A 24,749-nucleotide genomic window follows, 5' to 3' on the forward strand; every position below is an offset into this window, starting at 1 on the left:
GCAACCCGTCAATCAAATGCAACTTTCTCGGCCAACACTCAAGAGAACCCAAGAGAACATTGCAAAGCAGTGGTAACAAGGTCTGGACAAAAAGGTGGCAAGGATGAAACGAAAACTAATGAGGTTGAAGACGATAAAGAAAAAGAAGATGAAAAACATGATGGAGAAGATGAAGAATATGAAATTATTAGAAAGGGGGATGAAGAGGAAGATTTGAGTAGAGAAGTCAAGAAGGAGAAATTAAAAAGAAGGAGTGCTAAAGATAAGATGGCGAACAACACGATTCCGAGTCAACATTTGCCATATCCTCATGCTCCTTCAAAGAAAGACAACGCTAGACAATATGCCAGGTTTATGGAAATTTTTAAGCAGCTACAAATTAATATTCCATTCTCTGAAGCTATTGCCCAAATGCCAAAATATGCGAAATTCATGAAAGATATCTTGACAAAGAAGAAAAGACCGGAAGAAGAAGAGGTTGTTATACTTGATGCACAATGTAGTGCTATCATATCGCGTCTTCCTCAAAAGGCGAGAGATCCTGGAAGAGTCACTTTACCGGTTACAATAGGGAATCAAAATATTGGGAATGGATTGATTGATCTCGGATCCAGCATAAATTTAATTCCTTTATCAATAGTAAAGCGGCTGGGAAATATTGAGATGAAAGCAACAAGAATGACTCTGCAACTAGCTGACAAGTCTACCACTCTCCCATATGGAATTGCACAAGACATGTTAGTGAAAGTTGACAAATTTTTGTTTCCGGTAGATTTTGTGGTAATCGATATGGAAGAAGATAAAGTCTCACCTATCATTCTTGGAAGACCATTCATGAAAACAGCCCGGATGATGATTGACATCGATGACGGTATAATGAAGCTAAGAGTCCAAGATGAAGAGGTATGTTTTAACCTCTTTGATGCCATGAAACAACCCAAAGACAAGAACGATTGCTTTCGCATGGATGTAACTGAAACAAGTGTCGAAGAAGTAGCAAGCCAAATTCATCTTTCTAACCCTTTAGAGAGGTCTCTTGTTGAGTCATTCAATGTACTCACTCAAGAAGAAGAAAAAGAAATTGAGTTGTTTCTAAAAGAATTAGAGAAAGGTGGCAACACATCCAACAAAGAAGACAAAGTGGAGGATTTGGAGCTGAAAAAAGAAGTGAAAGAGTCGAAGTTAGAATTAAAAGTGCTTCCAACTCATTTGAAATATGTATTTTTAGATGAAGAAGGAAGAAAGCCGGTCGTTATTAGCTCAAAGTTAAATGCGACCGAAGAGGCAAGACTCATACAAATCCTTCAAAAGAATAAAGCAGCAATCGGATGGGTATTAGCAGATTTGAAAGGTATCAGCCCCGCATATTGCATGCACAAGATTATGTTAGAAGAAGACTTCAAACCAGTGGCCCAACCACAACGAAGACTGAACCCAACAATGAAAGAGGTAGTAAGGAAAGAGGTAATCAAACTCCTTGAAGCAGGAATGATTTACCCAATTTCTGATAGTGCATGGGTAAGTCCGGTACAAGTTGTTCCAAAGAAGGGAGGCATGACGGTAATCCGGAATGACAAGAATGAACTCATACCATCTAGAACTGTGACCGGGTGGCGCATGTGCATAGATTACCGGAGACTCAATAAAGCAACGAGAAAAGACCACTTTCCATTACCATTCATGGATCAAATGCTTGAGAGATTATCGGGGCAGAATTACTATTGCTTTCTGGATGGATATTCCGGATACAATCAAATCGTAGTCAACCCAGAAGATCATGAGAAGACAGCATTTACATGTCCATTTGGAATCTTCGCATATAGGAGGATGCCATTTGGACTATGCAATGCCCCAGCAACCTTTCAACGATGCATGCAAGCCATATTCTCTGACCTTATTGAAAAGAGTATTGAGGTATTCATGGATGACTTTTCAGTGTTCGGAAAGACATTTGATACATGCCTGAATAATCTGGACGTGGCACTTGAAAGGTGTATTGAGACCAACTTGATTCTTAATTGGGAGAAGTGCCATTTTATGGTAACAGAAGGAATTGTACTCGGACACAAAGTATCTTCAAGGGGACTTGAAGTAGACCAAGCCAAGGTGGAGGTAATTTCAAAACTCCCACCTCCAATCAATGTCAAAGGAGTACGAAGCTTTTTAGGTCATGCAGGATTCTACAGAAGGTTTGTTAAAGATTTTTCCAAGATTGCCAAGCCTTTGAGTAATCTACTCAACCAAGGTACGTGTTTTAATTTTGATGAATCTTGTGTTAAAGCCTTCAATGACCTGAAAGAAAGGCTAGCCACCGCACCTGTGATAGTAGCACCAGATTGGAAAAACCATTTTGAACTGATGTGTGATGCTAGCGACTATGCCATAGGTGCGGTGTTAGGCCAACGGAAAGGAAAATTTTTTCATGTCATACACTATGCAAGCAAGGTGCTAAATGACGCTCAAGTCAACTATGCTACCACAGAAAAAGAATTTTTAGCTATAGTGTATGCTCTTGAAAAATTCAGATCCTATCTCATTGGGTCAAAAGTGGTGATTTATACTGACCATGCAGCAATAAAATATTTGCTCACCAAACCGGATTCGAAGCAAAGACTCATTCGTTGGGTCCTTCTCTTACAAGAGTTTGACATAGAAATCCGGGATAAAAAAGGGTCAGAGAATGTGGTAGCAGACCATTTATCTCGGTTGGTCAATGTAAATGTCACCAACCAAGAAGCTGAAATAAATGAGACATTCCCGGATGAACAACTTTTTGAAATACAAACAAGACCATGGTTCGCCGATTTGGCTAATCATAAAGCAACCGGTATGATACCGGAGGACTTTGACTGGAACAAAAAGAAAAAGTTGTTAGCCGATGCAAAGTACTATGTGTGGGACGACCCATACTTGTTCAAGATAGGTAAGGATGGAATTCTAAGAAGATGTGTGACTGAAGAAGAAGCCCAACAAATCTTGTGGCATTGTCATAATTCACCAAGTGGTGGTCATTTTAATGGATGGAGGACAGCAACAAAGGTCCTCCAATCCGGATTTTTCTGGCCAACAATTTTTAAAGACGCCCATCACCATGCAAAGAGTTGTGACAAATGCCAAAGAGTTGGAGGGATAAGCAAACGGGATGAGATGCCACTTCAAACCATCATTGAAATAGAAGTTTTTGATTGTTGGGGCATTGATTTTATGGGGCCATTTCTTCCCTCTTTTGCTAACGAATATATTTTAGTTGCAGTAGATTATGTTTCCAAGTGGGTTGAAGCCATCGCTACACCAAAGGCGGATGCCAAAACAGTGCTAAAATTCTTAAATCGCAACATATTCACACGTTTTGGCATGCCTAGAGTGATCATAAGCGATGGTGGATCTCATTTTGTTAATGAACAGGTGGCAAAAGTGCTGGACAAATATCATATCAACCACAAGATAGCTTCGCCTTATCATCCCCAAACCAACGGGCAAGCAGAGATTTCCAATCGAGCAATCAAGAACATTCTCGAGAAGACAGTGTCAGAATCTCGTAAAGACTGGTCGGTAAGGATAGATGATGCCTTGTGGGCATATAGGACAGCATACAAAGCACCAACGGGTGCATCGCCTTTTCAAATGGTTTACGGTAAGGCATGTCATCTACCGGTGGAGGTAGAGCACAAAGCACTATGGGCCCTTCGTTTCTTCAATAGAGATGATAGTTTGGCGTATAAGAAGAGGAAGAATCAACTCCATGAACTTGAGGAATTCAGGTACCTAGCATATGAGTCTAATAAAATGTATAAGGAAAACATGAAAAGGTACCATGATAAGAGAATCAAGAAGAAAGAGTTCAAGGTAGGCGACCTTGTATTACTATTCAACTCCAGACTCAAGCTCTTCCCAGGCAAATTGAAGTCTAAGTGGTCAGGACCGTTTATAATCAAGGAAATTAAACCCTACGGGGCCATTACTATTGAAGATGGTAAGACCAAAGACAGTTGGACCGTTAATGGAGAACGGTTAAAAAGCTACCTTGGGGGAGAGTTTGATAGAGAAGTATGCACAATCTCCCTGTTGAACTCCTAATCAAAGGGGTTTAACCGTCGAGCCATGCGACGTTAAACGAAGCGCTTGTTGGGAGGCAACCCAACAGAGTAAGCATCTTTCAATTTAAGTAATTTTCTTTTATCTTTTTAGTTTATTCAGTTATCATCAATCGGTGCCATCAGCACAAGGGAAGTTGCAAAAGAGCGAAGTGGGGGAACAAGGACCAAAAGAATTTTTTTTAAAAGGATCGCGCCGCGGGCGTTAAGCGCGCGCCGCGACGCAAAACAGAAGTATTCGCGCGCCGCGGAGGTACGCTTGCGCGCCGCGGTACAAGGCTAAAAATAGGTTTTATTTTGAAAACTCTCACTTCCCCCTCATTCTATCTTTTACAACTTCCAAGTCCAAAAGCGCAACCTCCGGTTCAGAGCTCCAATCAATCACCCAGTTCGCTATTTTTGCCCATCATTACTCAATCTACAGCAAGGTATGTTCCTCACTCTCCACTCTTGTGTTCTAGCCGCTGTGTTTCACTTGAAGGTAACCCTAAAGCATGAGGTATTAAGAATTAAATGATATTTGTGTGAACCCTAGGGTAGAAGACATTGTTTTATTGCCCAATTGCTCTGCTATGGTCTGACTAAGGGCGTTAGGACCTTCAAAGAAGGTTCAGTGCAGGGAAGGAACCCTTAGATGCGCCGCAGCCGCGCCGCGGGAAACCGCAGTCGCGCCGCGGCTGGAGATTGTTGACAAATTTTGTTTTGTTTATCTAACCCTCTATGCTGCTCTGTCATTGTTTGTGATAATTGCAGATGAATCCAGCCAAGAGAGTGCGCACCAAGTCCACAAGCTCTGGTCCCAGAGGATCCCGTGCTACTGCAAACCAAGCTGATAGATTTCTAGGTCGGGCCCAAGCAGACAGGTTCAAGAATCTGGGTTCCCGCACCATTTTAACTGAGAAAGTGGTTGTCCCCTTAGGACAAGGAGGGGGTCCTTTTGCTGCTATGTGGGATTTTCTTGAGAATAGGAACTGGCAACGTGTGTTCGAACCACACACCGTCATTGACTATGACATAGTAAAGGAATTCTATGCAAACGCTATCAAAACCACCGATGAATCAGTAGCCTACACATATCAATCCTATGTAAGAGGAAAAACTGTGGCATTTGATAGAGCTTCAATCAATGAATTTTTAGGGGAACCCCTCCAATTGACGGACAATGAGAGGTGTTTCTACAGACAAAATGTAACTAACTGCGTCAATCTTGTGGAGCTGATGTCTGAAACAATTTGTATTCCAGGGAGAGGACCAGAGCTTAGCCGGCAAGGAAATCCAACCCACTACAACAGGAAGGATCTGAGCATTCATGCAAGGGGCATTTTGTCAGTGATCCTGTACAACATCAGGCCAAGGACACATGTCACCACGGTTCCGCTCGAATTGGCATTCCTGATAACCGCCATCATGACCGAGAACACTGTTGATGTTGCCTTCATTCTTTCGAATGAACTGCGCCGAGCTGCATTGAGTGACACACAACATGGCATTAATGCCAAATGTGTGTTGCCACTACCTGGATTGATTATGGGGCTTTGTAAAGAAGCCGGAGTGGAAATTCCTGGACAGGGACATCACGTTATTAACACTTTTATTGATGATGTTTATATTGACAGGTTTTGTGCAAAACCATACTACAGGGATCAAGCAACCGATCCTCCTCCAGCTGGACCTTCTGTTTCTGCAGCACCCCCTCAGGGTAGTGCAGCCCCTTTTGACCCTCTGGTAGCCCATCATTATTATTCTGCTATGTTTGAAGCAAATCAGAGGTCCCAGATCTTTCTGCACGATGCTATGCAGCAACAATTCAGGAACCTGTCTGTAGCTCCTGAAGAGAGAACTTTCCCAACCAGGGAAAGCTACTTCACTTACTGTGGTTGGCCGGAGACCAACCCTTTTCCTGTTGGGGGGGATGCAGGTACGGGTACAGGTGCAGATGCAGGTGGTACTGCTGGGGCTAATAACCAAGGCCAGGATAATGAGGCGGATATTGATAATGATATTGATGCCATGTTTGTTTGAGAGTTGAGAGGAGATGTACGAGTGAGTGAAAAATTGTTTTGTGTTGGTAATTGAGTTGATGATAAGACTGCTGTTTTGTTTTCTGTTTATCTGATCTAGACTCTAGTGAACCGTAGTGGTCACTATGACTTGTTTTGTTTGAATTAAGTTATGGTAAGTTTTGCAATTCGTTGTTTCTTTCAGTTTTAGTTTTTTTTTCCTCCCAGTTAGAGTAAGTAGTCCCGTAACAAAGCGAGAACCTCAAGCGAAGTATCAACAATGAAGCAACATGTATGAAAGTGGTAGTAAGTGAATGTTCAAAATTTTTGAGTTTCACTCTCTTTTTCAATAAGTAACAAAGCAGGTATGAATTTTTAAACTCAAACTCTTAATGTGTGCAATGAAACTTAAGGTGTTAGTAAATACTGTCAGAAGTTCTTTATGATACATTGTTTGTTGGATCGGCTTAGCCTTAACCATTGTGAGGAAAGCTTTCCATTGTTTACTATATGCAGGAGACCATCAATTATTTTGACGTGTTTGTATCATGCTAAACCGTTTGTTGCATCGTTTGTGGAAATCTGTGAAAGTGATTGAGGCATTTGTTTGAGTCTGAGAGTTCTTTTAGCCTATTCCAATGAAAAAAACTTATTTGCTTCTGTGAGAGTGTGATCCTTTGCTAACCATTCTTTGAGCCTGAGGTCAAGGTAAGTATCATAATATGCACCAAGGAAATACCTGGTGAGTTTGATCTCAATAAAAAGTTTTGTTTTGGACCATCAACCATAAAATTTGGTGATGTGTTTTCTCTTTGACCTTTTTAGAAAGTAGGGGAGCATTCATATAATCTGAATACAGGTTGATCTCCAAGTTGGGGAGAGTCACATTCAAAAGAAGAGTAAGTACTTATGGTAATCGGTGAAAGATAAAAGAAGTCGTAGCTTGAGAAAAAAAAAAGAGAAGTAACAACGTTAGAATATAACGGTTGCTAAAAAAAAAAAAGAGTGAAAAAGAAAAACCGAGCTACGAATGAGAAAAGATGGACAGGTAAAAGAATTAGAGTTTTAGAGAAAAAGAAATAAGTTATGAATTGGATGCTTCCCTATATTAGGAACAACCCTTGATTATCTTCTTTTCTTTGAATCTAAACCACATTACAACCATAGAAAGACCTTCTGATTCTCAGATTCCACAAGACTTGATGCGAGCAATTTGGTGAACGTATGATATGGATCTTTGTTGATTTAATTGTTTGGATGAGTGTTTAACCCCTCTTTTATTCATCATACTTTTTGATGAGAGTGAGTAGTGCTGATTCAATTACAATTGTGTAGTGTTTTGAACTTCTGGAGGTAATTTGCTTTCAACGTTTGTTTCATGTGTATATTCTGAGTTTGCAGGTAGAAGAGGAGTATTTGACTTAGTTACTGGATTGAACCACTCGAGAAAAACTTTTTGAAAAACGTGTTGCTTGATTGTCGGTAAACTTTGCTGGAGGTAAGTAATTTTGTTTAGGGATAAACAAAACTCTAAGTTGGGGAGAGTTTGTTAGGAGTAAATTAATGGTAAATTCATGTGTTAATATAAGTGATTTCTTCTCTAAACCAATGCAAAAATGTGATGAATCCATAGGTTTTTATTAAGAATTGAACTGAATAAGTTTAGTCGTGCGTAAAGCAAATCGAATCACTTGTGGGTGTTATTGTTGCAGGTTTTAAGCTGAATGAGAACTTAAGAAGAACATGAGGAGGAAAGAAAGATGGAAGTCTCAAAGGCTGAAGAAAAAGATGGAAAGAACAAAGGGCGCGCCGCGAGAGTTCCTAGGCGCGCCGCGAAAATACTTCTGTTTGAGGGGCGCGCCGCGCCAGCCCGTTGCCGCGCCGCGGCCTCGGCGTTAAAAGCCCAAAAGTTCTGTTTTAAAGCCCTAGTTTTCCAAGTGGTGAGATATACTTTGTGGGAACGAAATTAGGAGAGCTATCTGATTCTGAAGCTGAGAACAACAATTGAAGGTGGATTCTTTACCAATCGAAGACATTCTATTGATGAAGATGAATTCCTCCATTGATTCTTGTATGTTCTTCATGTCTATGGAGAGCTAAATCCCTCTTGTTGAGTCTAAGGTAGTAGTTAACCTATGAATATACATTACCATTGATTAATTCCTGTGAACAATTGTTTGAATTTATTATCAATAAGAAACCTTGCTTTTAATTTACATCATTGTTGAATCTTTGATCGAAAGAAAGGATTTAACTTTTGCCCTAGGTTACTATATTGATTCAATTGCAATTTGCAGAGATGGAATTGTAATTGGGTTTTCATAATTATCGTTCTTAATTACTATTATCGTTATTGTGATTTGGAGAGATCGAATCTCATACCGGTAAAAGTTATCTAATTTGATTTGCAGACATGGAATCTTATTTGAGGATAAGTGAAGATAATGATTCAAAGGATTGTTCTATTGGGAATTAACTGATGATTGTATAGGATTAGGTTGATGAACCCTAAAGACTCAACATCTTTCTTTAATTGTTAACACAAAGTCCTTTACTTGCTTTTATTTTATTATTTGCTTTTGATATTATTATTAGTATAAAACAAACCAAACCAAATTTCTTAACTCAAAATAAACAACTATAGAACGGCAGTGATATTAACCAATCCCTGTGGATACGATATATTACCGAAAATATTTACCCACAAATACTTTCAACACCATCCTCTTCTTAACATCTTGATCAAGCAGTGCCCCAATCTTGACTTCCTTTTTATCTTCTTCAGAACCCAAGTTGATGACTTCTAACGGCTCTTTATACGGCTGAATAGTGTCTTCCTCGTGCTCAAGCAGTCGGGAAATCTCATCAGGAATACATTCATCACTCTCTTCTTCCGCCTCATACACAGGACACTCGAAGTTAGGAGAGGGCGCAGGGTCATTACTTTCAACGGTTTTATTGATTAATCTGCACAAATGATTATTATTTCAGGAAAGGAAAGATATATGCAAACATGTAATCGTGCAGATTATGGAAAATGAAAACATTTTTTAAGGTTTTTTGTGTTACCACTTTCCAGAAAAAAAAACAAAAGATAAAAAGCATATATATGCAGAAACAAAATGACTTTTATTGATGATTTTAATGTTTAAAACAAACAGAAAACAGCCCCAACAACTTCACTTTCATCTTGGGCAGAATGAAAGGATTTTTGAAAAACATAAAAGCAAATTACTTTGAGACATGAGTACACTCAGGAATGTCAATGGTGATCCAATTCTTAATCATCTTTCCATGGGTCACGAAGTTTGGCACTTCTGGCTTTGGTTCACCTTCAACAATAGCATCCACCTCTGGAAGAGTCGGGTGCAGAAACCCGGCACTATGAAACATCTCTTGATAAGGACGAAAAGCAGATTCAGACTTCATCACAGACTTGTCTGAGGCAGAAAATCCCAGACCAGCTCTATTCCTGTTTTCTTGTAGACTCACCACTTGTCCCCAGACTCCTGAATGTCCATTCTGAACCACCAGTTGAGCATCTTTGAAGGAGGAAATGGAAGCTTCATCCTTTTTGAATTCATCATTAACAGACAAGGCTTGGAATGCAGTTCCAATGACCACTTCATCAGCTTCTATGGTACGGAACGAAGAGAGATGACTAATCAGCAAAGCTTGTTCTCCATTCACAACGACCATCTTTCCATCTTTCACAAATTTCAACTTCTGGTGAAGAGTTGAGGTAACTGCCCCAGCCTCATGGATCCACGGGCGTCCTAATAAGCAACTGTATGCAGGGAAAATGTCCATCACTTGAAAAGTAATCTTGAAGACAAATGGTCCAATACTAATAGGCAAATCCACTTCTCCGACCACTGATTTCTTCGATCCATCAAAAGCCTTGACGATCACATTGCTAAATCTCATTGGTGTGCCACCATAAGATAGCTTAGCAAGAGTGGATTTTGGCATGACATTCAGAGATGATCCAGTATCAATCAACACATTGGACATTGAGTCCTCTTTGCAACTGACAGAGATGTGCAAAGCCAAATTATGATTTCTTCCTTCCTCAGGCAAATCTTCATCACTAAAGCTCAAATTGTTACATGCAGTGATATTGCTCACAACCCCATTAAACTGATCCAGCGTCACATCATTATCCACAAAGGCTTGATCAAGTATCTTCATCAAAGAATCCCTATGAGCAGGAGAATTCGCCAGCAACTCCATTATAGAGATCTTGTACGGAGTGCGATGCAACTGATCCACAATCTTATAATCACTCATCTTGATAAGCTTCAAAATCTCATCCATCTCCTTCCCTGAAGATGACCCAGCATTCACCTTTGTCGCATCATTGTTGTTCACAGGCACTTGAGTAACATTCCTCTGGACATCCACAACTGTTTGGGGCTGAGTAAAAACTCGTCCGCTTCTAGTCACTCTACTAACATCTGCTATATTCTCAACAGAAGACAGAGACTTAATCTCGACTTCTTTTCCAGCTTCCAGCATGGTGGCATTGTATCTGTAAGGTACAGCTTTATCAGAACTATAAGGTACAGATCCAGGCAAACATATCACAAGAGGTTCCACAGCAGCTTTGCCATAATAACCAATCTCTACACATTCTGGGATTTCAAAGTATGGTTCAATCACATTGACATCATCTTCATCTCTATCCCTCAGAATCTCAATAAGCCTTTGATCTATCATCTCTTGCAAGTCTCTTATCACAATGTAACATCCTCGAGGATTGACTGAACAAATCCTACAAGCAGCATGATTATGCTCATAATGACTATATTCACACAGAGTGGCATGCATCTCTACCAATGATCCTCTGATGTGTTCCACACGATAAATCTTATACTTCCCAGGGCAACCATATACCATATTCACAGCAGACGCTTCATGAGTTGGCAACGGATTATTCTTCACATTTGGACCAATATCACGGAAAGAGAGCATTCCAGAACGAACCAATCTTTGAACTTCATTCTTCAGGGCCCAACAGTTTTCCAAATCATGCCCAGGAGCATTCTGATGAAAAGCACAAGTGGCATCAGCCTTGTACCACCAAGGGAGTTTCTCTGGCACAGGGGGTGGTAACCTTGGTTGAACCAGCTTCTTATGAATTAGAGCAGGATATAGTTCAGTATACGTCATAGGGATAGGATCAATATTAATCCGAGGATACGGATTCCGCCTTGCTGGTTGTTGATTAACAGGAGCTACAGGCACTGAATTCACAACAGGAGTCACTGACGCCACTTGTTGAGATTGATTCCTGAATCGACTATTCCTCCCATGAGAAACAACATTAGCATCTGATTCTTTCTTCTTCTGGAGTGAGGAACCATACTTCTTTACACCACCAGATGAATTGTCATTTCGAACCAAACGACCCTCTCGCACAGCTTCTTCCAATCTGACACCCATACCCACCATTTCGGTGAAGTCTACAGGAGCACTTGCAATCATCTTTTCATAGTAAAATGGACCAAGAGTCTTCAGAAAAATCTTAGTCATCTCTTTTTCTTCCATCGGGAATCACTTGGGCGGCAACCTCACGCCATCTCTGAGCATATTCCTTGAAGGATTCTTTCTCTTTCTGCATCATAGCTCGCAATTGATCCCTATCAGGAGCCATGTCCACATTATACTTGTATTGCTTCACAAACGCTTCAGCTAAGTCATTAAAAGTGCGGATATGGGTGCTATCAAGGCCCATATACCACTTAGAAGCAGCTCCAGTCAAACTGTCTTGAAAATAGTGAATCAACAGACGTTGATCATCAGTGTGAGTGGACATCTTCCTGATATACATCACCAGGTGTGCCTGAGGACAGGAATTTCCTTTGTACTTCTCAAATTCAGGTAGTTTGAACTTAGCAGGTACTTTCACATTGGGAACAAGGCAAAGATCATGCACATTCTTTCCAAACAGTTCTTTCCCACGCAAGGCTTTCATTTCTTTCTGCAATTCTTCAAACTGATCTTGGAAACCATCCATTCTGTCATGAATCTCACTCGGAGCATCATCATAAATGGGCTCTGGGACAAAAGGACCAGTATGAACAATAGGAGATGTGTTGACCATAACAGGAGTCAATGGACGAGTCATCTCAGGAACAGACAAATAACCTTCAGGCATGCCCCAGGGATATCCATTAGGCATTCGTTGCTGAGTAGCACCAACAGGAATAGCAGGAATGGTTGTAGCAGCAATTTCAGAAATCACAGTGGTCTGACCCTGAGCTTGGGCATTAGGAGGAGGAACTTGATTCTGATTCTGATTCTGAGCAGCCATCAATGTCTCAACCAGAGCAGTGAGACGATCCACACCAGATCTCAAAGTAACAACCTCTTCACGTAACTCACGATTCTCTTGTTCAAGACCTTCCATCTTCTTCTTGCAGTTAGCTCGAGTATTATACCGGTGAGACAGCTTGATTCTGTATGAAGAACACTGAATAAGACCTCGGGAATACTCTCGGAAACAAGACCAAAATGCGGAATGATGCATGAAATGCAATGCAACTGATTTTTTTGGTTTTCAAGGAACTTTTAAGACATTAATGGTAAACATTAGCAAAAACATCATAAAACATAACAATATTCTTTCATTAGTCATAGAAAAGCATACAAAAAGATTCAAAGATCCAAAATTACAAAACAAAGGAAAAGGCTAAAAACTAGAAGGAAACACTTCGGATGAAGATTCAACTCCTCTTTGCAGCTTCCTACGGAGCTTCTCCAATTCATCTTCATAAAAGGCCTTCAAATGAGCATTCTCGACCATCAGCTTATCAGCAACTTCTTTCCATGCAACTGAATCTTCTTGTGGTCTCTTTCGCTTTTCACCATGTTGTTGAAGCAACTCTTCTTGATGACGAATCTGATCTTCCTTTTCCATCAACCAACCATCTTGGATATCAAGCATTTCATCTTTTTCTTTCAAGTGTATCTTCAACTCTTTGTTTTCAAACTCCAAAGCATCTCTTTCCGCTCTCAACTTAGCCACGAGCTCTAGATGTTCTTCACTACTTTCAACAGGAGTAGTGAGAGGCAATGATGGAACAATGGGTAGAGAAGGCTCCTCGAGCAAATAAGGCATCTGAAAAGTATGAGCTCTAGCTTGAACCCAATCAGTATAGTCTTTGAGAGCAACACATTGTTTCGTTCCCAAGTGTCTCCTCCTATCAACATGGTGCCAAGCACGCACAAACCGATTTCTCATATCCAAATTTCCATCTTGATTAAGATAGAAGATTCCTGACACAAGGATGCTAGCGGGTCTCTCCTTCATGGGATAGCAAAATTGACGCCTTGCAAGAATGGGATTGTAGGTAATTCCTCCTTGTATACCAAGAAGAGGTACATTAGGGAATTCTCCACAACTATCAATAATCTCACCAATGTCATAAGCAGGATTGTACCAATGGATATTCCCATTAGTAAGAGGCATGATCTTCTGAGACCATGAGAGACCATCAGGATTGTTCAAGAAACTCTTAGCTTGAGGTAAGTGCGAAATAAACCACTTATAGAGCAAAGGCGTACAACAATTGATGAGTCCACCTTTCTTATCATTCCTATGGTGAATGGAATGGTAAGTATCCCCAAGCAAAGTAGGCACAGGATTCCCAATCATGAAAATCCGAATAGCATTAACATCGACAAAATGGTCAATGTTGGGAAAGAGTATCAAACCATAGATGAGCAAGGCCAAAAATGTCTCAAAAGCAATCATACTTCTTTTACTAGCCAACATAGAAGCCTTTCCAATCAAGAACTTAGAAGTCAACCCCCAAATTCCTCCTTTTTTGGTCATATTTGCTTTTACATCTGATATCTTCAAATGAAGAAGCTCTGCTATCTCATCAACCTCAGGCTCTTTCTCCAGACCACTAAACGGTATGTCATCCGTAACCGGTAAACCAATCCAATAAGAATACTCCTCCAAAGTGGGCATAAGCTGATAGTCAGGAAAGGTAAAACAATGATAAACCGGGTCATAAAACTGCACAAGAGTCTCAAGAATCCCCTTTTCCACTTTAGTCTTCAAGATAGAAACCAATTTCCCATAACGGCTTTTGAAGTTGTCAAGATTAGGAATCAAAGTTGCTAGCTCTTTCAATTCCTTTGCACTTGAATTTCTGAAAGTGTACTTCTTGATGCTTCTCTTTTGATCCATGGTACCAGTTATGTTTACAAAAAATGTCTCTAAGTTCCTTGAAAACCATTTGTGAATGTCATTTTTATGAATGCATGAATGCATGGTTTATGCATCAATCACAATCAAGAGCACACGAGATCACATCAAATCACACAAAATCACACAGTCCAGGTTCAAAGGTTCGACGTCACGAGCATGGAGCCATGGGTCTACCCATCCCACAAGGAGTGATCTAAGGAATTTTGTACCTGCCAATCGGGTTCTACAAAGGTTCCCAGAGTTTTCAATCTTCTATCGGATATTACCGGCACGCACAATTGCTCATGGGCGCCAATAATATGCCTAAAAAGACCTCGTCTGAGCGCAGTATCGCATGACAACAAGCTCAAATTGGTACTTGATCTTGTTTCTGCACTACATCCTAAAAAGGCTTAGATTGGTTAAAAAGGTTCTAGGTCATTCAGCTTCTACGGACACTCACTATTGAAAGTAATAGCGTTATCACGATGATTCGTGACAACCTCTACTACCTTCCATGAGGCCTCCACTGATTGGGGTTCCACCATATGACGCTCATGGTAAGGATTGCTCCTGACATGCGACTATTGGTCTTACCACCTCCTATCTCAAGTTACTCACCAAAGTTCGGGTCAAACTTTGTCTCATCACAGAGGAACCATCGAGCACCAAAAAGAAAAAAAAAGAAAATAAACAAACAAAGCACACAGCAATATATACAAATAAAACACACAGATAAACAAAAATAGGCTTAACACACTTAAAACTGGATCCCCAGTGAAGTCGCCATTTTTCTGTAGCGGGGAAAATCTGACATCGAAGCCATGGGATTGACTCGAATCAATATTCCGTTTTGAAATCGCCACCGCGCTTTATTTTTTCAAAGGAAAAGGGAAAAGAACGTAAAACCCAAAGTTTTGTTTTAAAAACAAGAAAGAGAACTCAGGTTCGGGTGTTGATTATATGAGGGGAAGGTTTAAAGCACCCCTCATATCCGTGGTACTCCACGGGAACCTTTTTGAAAATCTGTGTGTGTGTGTGCTAAAAAAACGGTTTGTTTTATTTTTAAAATAAGCTCGGCAAAGCGTTAAGCTTTGGGCCTACATACCTCCTCGGTGCAATGGAGAAGTCAGAGCTAATGTAGTTCCGCTTTTTGGGAAAAACGTTTTTAAAACGAATAAACACTTTGGTGTCGTTAGAGAGAAATACTAAGCCATTGATCTCGAGCATGAGAACAAACAAGTTCTTTGCATCGCAAATGAAAGAAGGGCTCCAACTCGGATAAAATCAACGAGTATGCCACTAGCTCTCTCACGCGGAAAAGATCTCGTTATTATCAATCAATTTCAAAATCGTGGGGTATAACCACTCGTTTCGACAATTAACGGTGTCTAAACTTTTGAAGAAAAGCCACTAAGGGCGAAAGATATTTTTAAGAAAGAGGTTTTGAAAAAGTTGCAAACATAAGAAGGTTTTTGAAAAAGGGAGGAGATTTTGAAAATTTAAGAATGGGAGGAGATGAAGAGGCTATCCTATTGCGTAAAATAAAAGCTAAGGAAAGAAATGGTCTAACCGAAGAAGAAGCCAACACTTGACATTATGAGTCAAGGTAGATTTCCCATCCTTTGGAATTATCAATACCAACACATTAACACTTGGGGGATCCAGATGAACTTATTGTCTTAGCAGCACTTTTCATTAAGCACATTAAGATTCTGACGAAAATCAGGCAGAGTAACGGCTGTTTTCGGGTAAAATCCTTATCTCAATGCCTTGGAATTAACCATCAAGGGCTTTCAAGGAAATACCTGCACATACAAACAGACAACAATCCAATGCCAGACAGACAGAATAACAGCAGAGTAACAACAGAATAAAAGTCCAGAGGCACTAGGTCCATAAGTCCGAATCTCCACAATGCTAGGGATAGTAACCGATAGTCCAAAGAGAGCCTTATGTATTTTTTAGATTTTGGTTATTTATTAGTGTTTTAGCATAAAAGTAAAGTATGGTCCAAGTGGACAAAGAAAAAATGACGGAAGCATAAACATAAGTCCAAGTGGACAAAGGGAAAATGGCGGAAAGTAAATATGATGAAATGATAAAGCGAGAAATATAAAGAGCGGTAATATAAAGAGCGGTAATATAAAGAGCGGAAATTAAAGTTAGTTGTTAAATGTTAAAGATAACCATCTTGAAACTTGTCAAGTATGTTATCAAAGTTAGTAGGAAGATCTATGGTGAGTGAATGATGTACTCGGATTTAAAGTCAATGGGGCTTATCAGAAGCTTGATAAAATCATAGCGACTACACGATAAAAAACCTCCACAAGTCTTAAATCAACCGCATACAATTCTCTTCCATATTTGATCTTTTTTATTCGGGACACGAAATATTGCGCTATGTTAAGCAGATCGCCAAGTGATTTATATAGAAATCACCCTACAACGAGGCCGGTCAAAACTTTATGTGCTAATGCATGCGAGAAGAACGATATGTAGATCGCCTTCCGAAAGCAATACCGCACGAAAAGAAAATAGGTAACGATCTAGTCTTTACTAAGAATCCATAAGAATTCTCAAAGTATTAAGACTTTCATCGATCAAAAGAAAAAAAGGAGAAGGAGAAGATAAAATGCATAAAGATAATCAACTCACACTATCATTAATATCATTCATCTAATATTATGGATTTGGTTCTTTCAAACCTATCAACATCCTAGATCCAATGATATTAATGAAATGGAGGAAGAAGAATAAAATTCACAAAAGATAATCATAAGAATGAAAACAAATTGATCTAGTCTTCATCAAGAATCCATAGAATTCTCAAGATGTTAAGACTTTCATCGATCAAAAGCAAATAAGATGAAAAGATAAGAATGAACGCAAATTGATCTAGTCTTCATCAAGAATCCATAGAATTCTCAAGATGTTAAGACTTTCATCGATCAAAAGAAAACAAGATGAAAAAGATAAGAATAGAAACAAATTGATCTAGTCTTTATCAAGAATTCATAGAATTCTCAAGATGTCAAGACTTTCATCGATCAAAAGAAAGATAAGATGAAAATAAGAATGAAAACATAAAAGATAATCAACTCACACTATCATTAATATCATTCATCTAATATTATGGATTAGGTCATTTCAAACCTATCAATATCCTAGATCCAATGATATTAATGAAGTGGAGGAAGTAGGAAACCAAAACAAGCATAAAAGAGGCAAAAAACCACATTCTGCCAGCAGGAAATCGATTTCATGCAGGGGGAAATCGATTTCCATAGTGCAGTTTTCAAAAAAACAAGTTACGTTCAGCAGGAAATCGATTTCAGCCTTAAGGAAATCGATTTCCTCAGTGCAAAATCCAGCAAAAACAGCATTTAGAGGCATAAAACTTGACTTGAACAAACATACAAACACCTTATGATCACACATCAATTGGAGCACGAATTTTCCATCAAATCAACAACAAATAGCACCAATATAGCATCAAAGATGCATTGAACACAAACCACAAAGGATCTACATCATGATACACAAAAAGGATGAAGAAAAATTACCAAATCTTGCACAAACTTGGATCTACTTCAAGAATCACCAACACAAATCTTGATCTCTCAACAATTGAAGAAAAAAAGAGTGAAATGGATGGTGGTTTAGCTCAAAGTTTGTGAGGTTCAAGATGTGACTCACAAACTTTATGAAAGAAAAAGAGCTTTGGTGAATTTGGTAGGGATGAGGAGAGAAATTGCAAGGGATTTGTTGGCTCTCAAAGCTTGAGAAATGAGAGAGGCAAGGCCTCTATTTATAGAATTGGAGCAAGAGTAGTGGCAATTTGGTCATTTTGTGTTTGATAATTAGCTTGTGTTTAATTGATGATTAAAGTGGTGTTTAAATGGTAAGAAATGGTAAAATGAGGTTTAAGTGGGTTTAATGAAGGGATTAATTTTGATGAGGTGGAAAATTGGTAAAATGATCAAATAAAAAGGTGCCAAAATGATGTCAAGCTTCCCTCCTTATATTTTTTTGAATTTTGCCTGAAGGAAATCGATTTCCCCAGGGGTGAAATCGATTTCACTCTGTTCCAGAAGAGAAATTGGCGCAAAATACACTAGGGAAATCGATTTACCCAGGAGGGAAATCGATTTCATGCTGTCCAGAATGTGATTTTGATGAAGATTGCTGCAGGGAAATCGATTTACCCAGTAGGGAAATCGATTTCATCAGTCAAAAATGTGAAAAATGCCTTGTTTATTGCATGTCTTGGCTTGGTACCTACAAAACAAAAGCCTACAAAGAAACAAAGCAATATTTTTGGTATTTGGGTTAGTATAATAAGCATACAAGATACACAATCATTGGTGCTTGATGGTCCCTCTCATTGATGAGGTGAGTACAACACCGTAAACAAAACTTCCAAGTGAAGCTCTTGATTAGTGATTGTGATATGAATGATATAGGATCTTAGGGTCAAAAATTGGGGTATGACAGATACATATGTTATAAATGACGAAAATAATCCCCATTATTGATACAATACAAAATTTTTATCGAAACCAAGGTGGAGAGTTATTTATTAAATGTATGCTTTTGAAAAGTAAGAAATTTAAAGAAAAATTGTATTCTCCGAAGAATTTATTTGAAAAATGAGAAAGATGCGTAGATACTGGATGGTTTTGTAATATTTGTACTAATTTAATTATTGGTTTTGTAATTTTGTACTCATTTGATGTTTGTAAAAGCTTAGTTTTCATTTGGTAAATGATTTGAACTTTTGTGACTAGATTTGCTGAGCCTTTAATTATGTTTGTCACTGTCAGGTTGCACTAGAATAAATTGTGAGCAGAATGTAATAAATAGTAGGTGATCCATTTCACAACACAACATAGAAACAAACAACACTTTCAAATCACCATGTTTTGTTGTGGAGGATATGAATTATAGGAGAATTAGAAATTAGCACGTTCTGTTGTTGTTGTGATCCTAAAGTATAATTTTACTCGGGAATAAAAGGTTTACTATACTTTACAATTTTTGTGTGGAAGATATTCTTTCACTCGTTCATGGCAATTTTCCTACATTTGTGTTGTTTTAGTTTGCAATTTGGTCATGGCAATTTTCCTACATTTGTTTTGTTTTAGTTTGCAATTTGGTCGATGAGGACAGATCGTAATCCACACGACATACTCCCAATAGCTACATAGATTTTCACTCCATGTGAGTTTGTTCTCTCATCATGAAGTGTTGTGTATTTTGAATTCGAAATTCAAATTTTCAGTAGTCTGAGACAAATTTAAAGATAACTTTTATTGGTGGATGTTTAGTGCAAAAATTGACCAAAATATCTTGGAGACATATTTAAAGACAACTTTCACGGGTGGATGTATAGTACAAAAACTGACCAAATTTTTTTTAGAAAGTTTTAAAGACAATTTCCACTTTTGTCTATGGGACACTTTTATCCTCTTTAACTTTGTCATAATGACAAATCTAATTCCAAAAAATGAGATATAAATAGTGTTAATACAGTTATATAGCTATCGATTAAAACTTAACCTAGTTTAATCGGAATATTAAGTAGCAATGCTTTTAAACCATTAAACCATATGATTAGACTAGTGTTACATTACACACACTCTTTAAAGGTTAACACTTAATAAATTCCTTGGTATGTGTAAAAAGGTTAAAACTTCTTATAATAAAAAACAGAGGGAGTAGAATCTCTAGAGACATATTTTGAACCGCTACATAAATTTTCATCCCATGTGAGCTTGTTCTCTCGTCATGAAGTGTTTTGTATTTTAAATTCGAAATTCAAACTTTCAATAGTCTGAGACAAATTTAAAGACAACTTTCATTGGTGAATGTTTAGTGCAAAAACTGACCAAAATATCTTTCAAAAATATTTAAAGACAACTTCCACTGGTGGATGTATCATGCAGAAATTGACCAAAATTTCCTTCAGACAGTTTTAAAGATAATTTCCACTTTTGTCTATGGGGCACTTTTATCCTCTTTAACTTTGTCATATTTGAACATACCCGTGAGAATTAATTGTCCATTAATTTCCAACAATCCTCCACGTGCTCTAATAATGACAAATTTAATTCCAAAAAATGAGATATAAATAGTGTTAAGACAGTTATGTATCTTTCGAGTAAAACTTAACCTAGTTTAATCGTAATATTAAGTATCAATGATTTTAAACTATTAATCCATATGATTAGACCGGTGTTACCTCTTTAAAGGTTCTTCCGTTGCATATCTCACTTAACACTTAATGAATTCCTTGGTATGTGTAAAAAGGTTAAAGCGTCTTATAATAAAAAACAGAGGGAGTAGAATCTCTAGAGACATATTTTGAACCGCTACATAGATTTTCACCCCATGTGAGTTTGTTCCCTCGTCATGAAATGTTATGTATTTTGAATTCGAAATTCAAACTTTTGGTAGTCTGAGACAAATTTAAAGACTTCTTTTCCAGAAACAGTTTTCAAATCCCCATTTTCCCATAGGTGTTTACCAACAATATCCCTGAAATTATAGTCATCACGTCGTGCCATCCACCCAAAGAGATTATCTCATCGCTCACTTAAACCCAAGTAATCTCTCTTACCACAACGATCTGCTTTAGAACGGACACCTAAATGTCGAGTCGGAGACTTCGAGCTTGTATTGATCGTCTTTCAAGTTGTTGTAATGTCTACGCTGGTAGTATTCCAAATCATCAGCCTCACGAGTACGTTCTGATTTCCGGTACATCTAAAAACGATAACAGTAAAATCAAGTTCAAAGAAAGAGCAATCGAAGTTATCATAAAAAAAGGAAAATGCAATGTAATAATAAAGACGAAGATTTAAGTATAAATAAATAAATACACAATAAAGAGAAGAAACTGAGTGATACCTTGTGGTGGAAGAATGTATGATCAAATGCGAAAACCAGAGAAGATTGAGCGAATGTGTATAAGGATGATTGGCGAAGAAAGTAGAAGAAGAGAAAGAGAGAAAGCCTAAGAAAAATTTTCTGGAAATGAAAATGAGTGTGAAATGTAAAGGTTTTCTGTTGTGGGTAATAAGGAATAAACTCACACTCACACGCTATAAAGGATGAAACAGTGTCTGATTAGTCGAAGATGAAGAGGAAGAGAAAGATGACGAGGAGTGAAGTCTATGATGCCGCAAGGAGGACGACAAAGCCACAAAAACTTAATCATAAATATGTGTAACAATGATCTCTTTTAAGCAATCTTTTAACTATGGTGCTCTTTGATGAACTTCGGTGTTCATCCGTACAATTAATTGTGTTGGTGATCTTTTATGCGTGTTTGCTTATAAATGTTAAAGCATGTGTATACATTTTACATTTTTTGTGGAGTTTGATTCATTGTTCTTGAAATTGATTATGAATCAAACTCCATTTCAATTTTGGACCTAGACAATTGCTTTTGCGAAAAGTTTCTTAAACTAAAACTTAACAATTCCTCATTTCTGCCTTACAAACTTATTCATACTCAAGAACAATAGTTTTTTTTAATTGCTCTTCATTTCACACACCCCCTAATTCTATTGTTAACACTCCAAAAATAGTTCAATATTAAATAAACTTCACCCTATTATTATTAATATGTTATTAATTAAATAATTAATTAAATAAAATACTAATAACAACTTTTCAACAATTAACAACATTTTCAACTTCGACAAATCATTCGAAATAATTAATCAAATAATTAAATAAATTAACGGCCATTACAACTCTCCCCCACTTAAAATACTTTCGTCTTAAAAAATTTACCTAATTCAAACAACTCGGGATAGGATTCTGGCATCTTCCTTTCCAACTCCCACGTCATGTTTTCTCCGGAAGCTCCCGACCATACTACTTTCACCAAAGCGATCTCCTTACCTCTTAGAGTCTTTATTTTATGATCTGCGATCTGTACTTGCACATCATCCATATGAATCACATGAGATGAATATGAAATATACTTCCAGATTTGTGACACATGAAATACATCGTGCAAATTCTAAATATTATGCGGTAAAGGCACCCTATAAGCAACATTTCCAACTATGTCCAAAATCTGATGCCTGACTCTCAAAAACAATGGTCACCAGTTTGAAGTAGTATTCCAAATCATCAGCCTTAAAAGTACGTTCTGATTTCCGATATATCTGAAAACGATAACAGTAAAATCAAGTTCAAAGAAAGAGCAATCGAAGTTATCATAAAAAAAGAAAAATGCAATGTAATAATAATGACGAAGATTTAAGTATAAATAAATAATTACACAATAAAGAGAAGAAACTGAATCATACCTTGTGGTGGAAGAATGCGTGATCAAATGCGAAAATCAGAGAAGATTGAGCGAATGTGTATAAGGATGATTTACAAAGAAAGTAGAAGAAGAAGAAGAGAGAAACCCTAAGAAAAATTATCCAGAAATGAAAATGAGTGTGAAATGTAAATGTTTTATGTTCTAAGTAATAAGGAATAAACTCACACTCACACGCTATAAAGGATGAAACAGTGTCGGATTGGACAAAAGCAACTCAATTACATATAGAAAAGTACAAAATTTATAGATAGTGTAAAAGAAATCATATACTACTATATCTTTACAAATCAACTCAATTAAATATTAAAAATATGACGCATAAACAAAATCAACTATTTAAAATAAAATTAAAAATTAGGAAATAAGAAAATATGTGAGAATATTTTTAAATACTTTTCAAATTATTATATAAGTATAAAATAAATATTGATTCTAAAAAATGTATGTTACATAAAATACATATTAATACATATAAATATAAAAAAGAGTTATAGTGTTATTTTCCATTCAAAAACAAAGTTAAAAAGGATTATGACTAAATACATTGATGTATTTGTTTAAAATTAAGAGGTTAAATAATTTATAATATTTAGTTAAAAAGCATAATATTTACTCAATTAAATATAGAAATTTATTAAAATTTTATTAAATATTATCAATAATAGTTTATTAAAAAGGTAATTAAGGAATGTTGAAAAGGTAATAAGAAATTATGGGAAAGAGAATTTAATGGGTGATAATGATGATCAAAGTAATGGAATATTTAAATGAGAGTCAAAAGGGTGAACCTGTGATTTAATGATTGATGTGGCAAGTTATGATAGGGTGCCGCAGAAAGAAATGAAATACATAAAAAAAATAGTGATGTAGATAAAATTAATTAACAATTTTCCCCCACTTCACAATTAAACTATACATCAATTAAATTGGAGATGATTTTTAGCGCTAAAAAAATTTGGCAATTTTTAGAAGAGTACTATCTCTTAGATGGCTGTTACCCATTATCTTCTCTTACGAGAACTCCTTCCTCATTGCTTTTCAATTTCTCTCCTAACTAGCTTCAATTTCTTTCATAATCAGGTTAATTTATTCTTTTTTAAGGTAAAAATGCATGTTTTAAGATTTCATTCATTTTTATCTTAATCAATTTTGTAATTATTCTGTTCATGATTTGTCATTCTCTATTTAGTCATGGCTCCCCTAAATCAAGGTCCGGATTTATAAATTCCAAATTCTTCGAATACAAGTAAGCAACGAGAAGATATTTATTAAACCTCTTAACATTAATTTTCCTATTCATATACTATTTTTTCTCCTATTTCTATCTTAAAAGTACACATTATATTTCTCATAAACTTATTTTTGGATCAAAATACAATAGAATATACAAATACAAAAAAAATTGGAAGAGGAAGAACTATTGACTTATGTATTTTAAAAAAGAAAAAGAAGAGCGCTATTGAAAAATATCAAGTTGTTATTCCAAGTGATAAAATAGTAGTTGTCGGGCCATGAGCTGCAAATTTTGTGACTGAGATTTTAGTAGTTGTCCTAAAGAATGCTCCTTTTAATGTCAAAAGGTGGATAAAAGTACCACAAGGTGTACATGACAAGATAGTTTCAAAAATATTGGTAAATTATAAATTGTACATTATCATTTTATTTTATTTCCTTTATGAAGTACTTAATTACAATAGTTTTTTTTTTCAATTATTGACTGCATGATACTTTTGACATTGATAATACAACACACAACAAGCATGTCATTCTCGATACTGCTAAAAGACTCTATCGAAATCATAGATGTAGATTTCATCGACACTTTAGCCAACACAACACAAATGAGACAGCTTTAGAATATAAGTAAGATGATATAAGTAAGAAAGATTGGAAGTATATTGTAGATTATTTTTCAAGTGCTAAATATAAAGTATGTTTATATTAAATCTAATAAAAATATGGATGACTTAGTTTTAAATATAAAAAGTGCTATATTTTTTTTTTAATATTTTCATGCAATTAGTGAAAGGAACAAATTAAATAAAACAAAACAAGTTATGAATCATAGATGTGGAAGGAAGTCATTTCAAGTTGAAGTTATGATG

General features: G+C 37.0%; 1 protein-coding gene across 1 annotated transcript in view; it reads left to right on the top strand.

Annotated features, from left to right (window-relative positions):
* Positions 1–24,749, top strand: part of LOC131604200 (uncharacterized) — a gene marked incomplete at its 5' end in the record, with an annotated part of 126,122 nt that overhangs the window by 39,477 nt on the left and 61,896 nt on the right. The window contains one exon of the mRNA XM_058876660.1: positions 1,728–2,440. Within this exon, the coding sequence (XP_058732643.1) occupies positions 1,728–2,440 (713 nt within the window). The remainder of the gene's footprint in view (positions 1–1,727; positions 2,441–24,749) is intronic.

Source organism: Vicia villosa, linkage group LG5, assembly GCF_029867415.1.
Source record: "Vicia villosa cultivar HV-30 ecotype Madison, WI linkage group LG5, Vvil1.0, whole genome shotgun sequence".
NCBI lineage: Eukaryota > Viridiplantae > Streptophyta > Magnoliopsida > Fabales > Fabaceae > Vicia > Vicia villosa.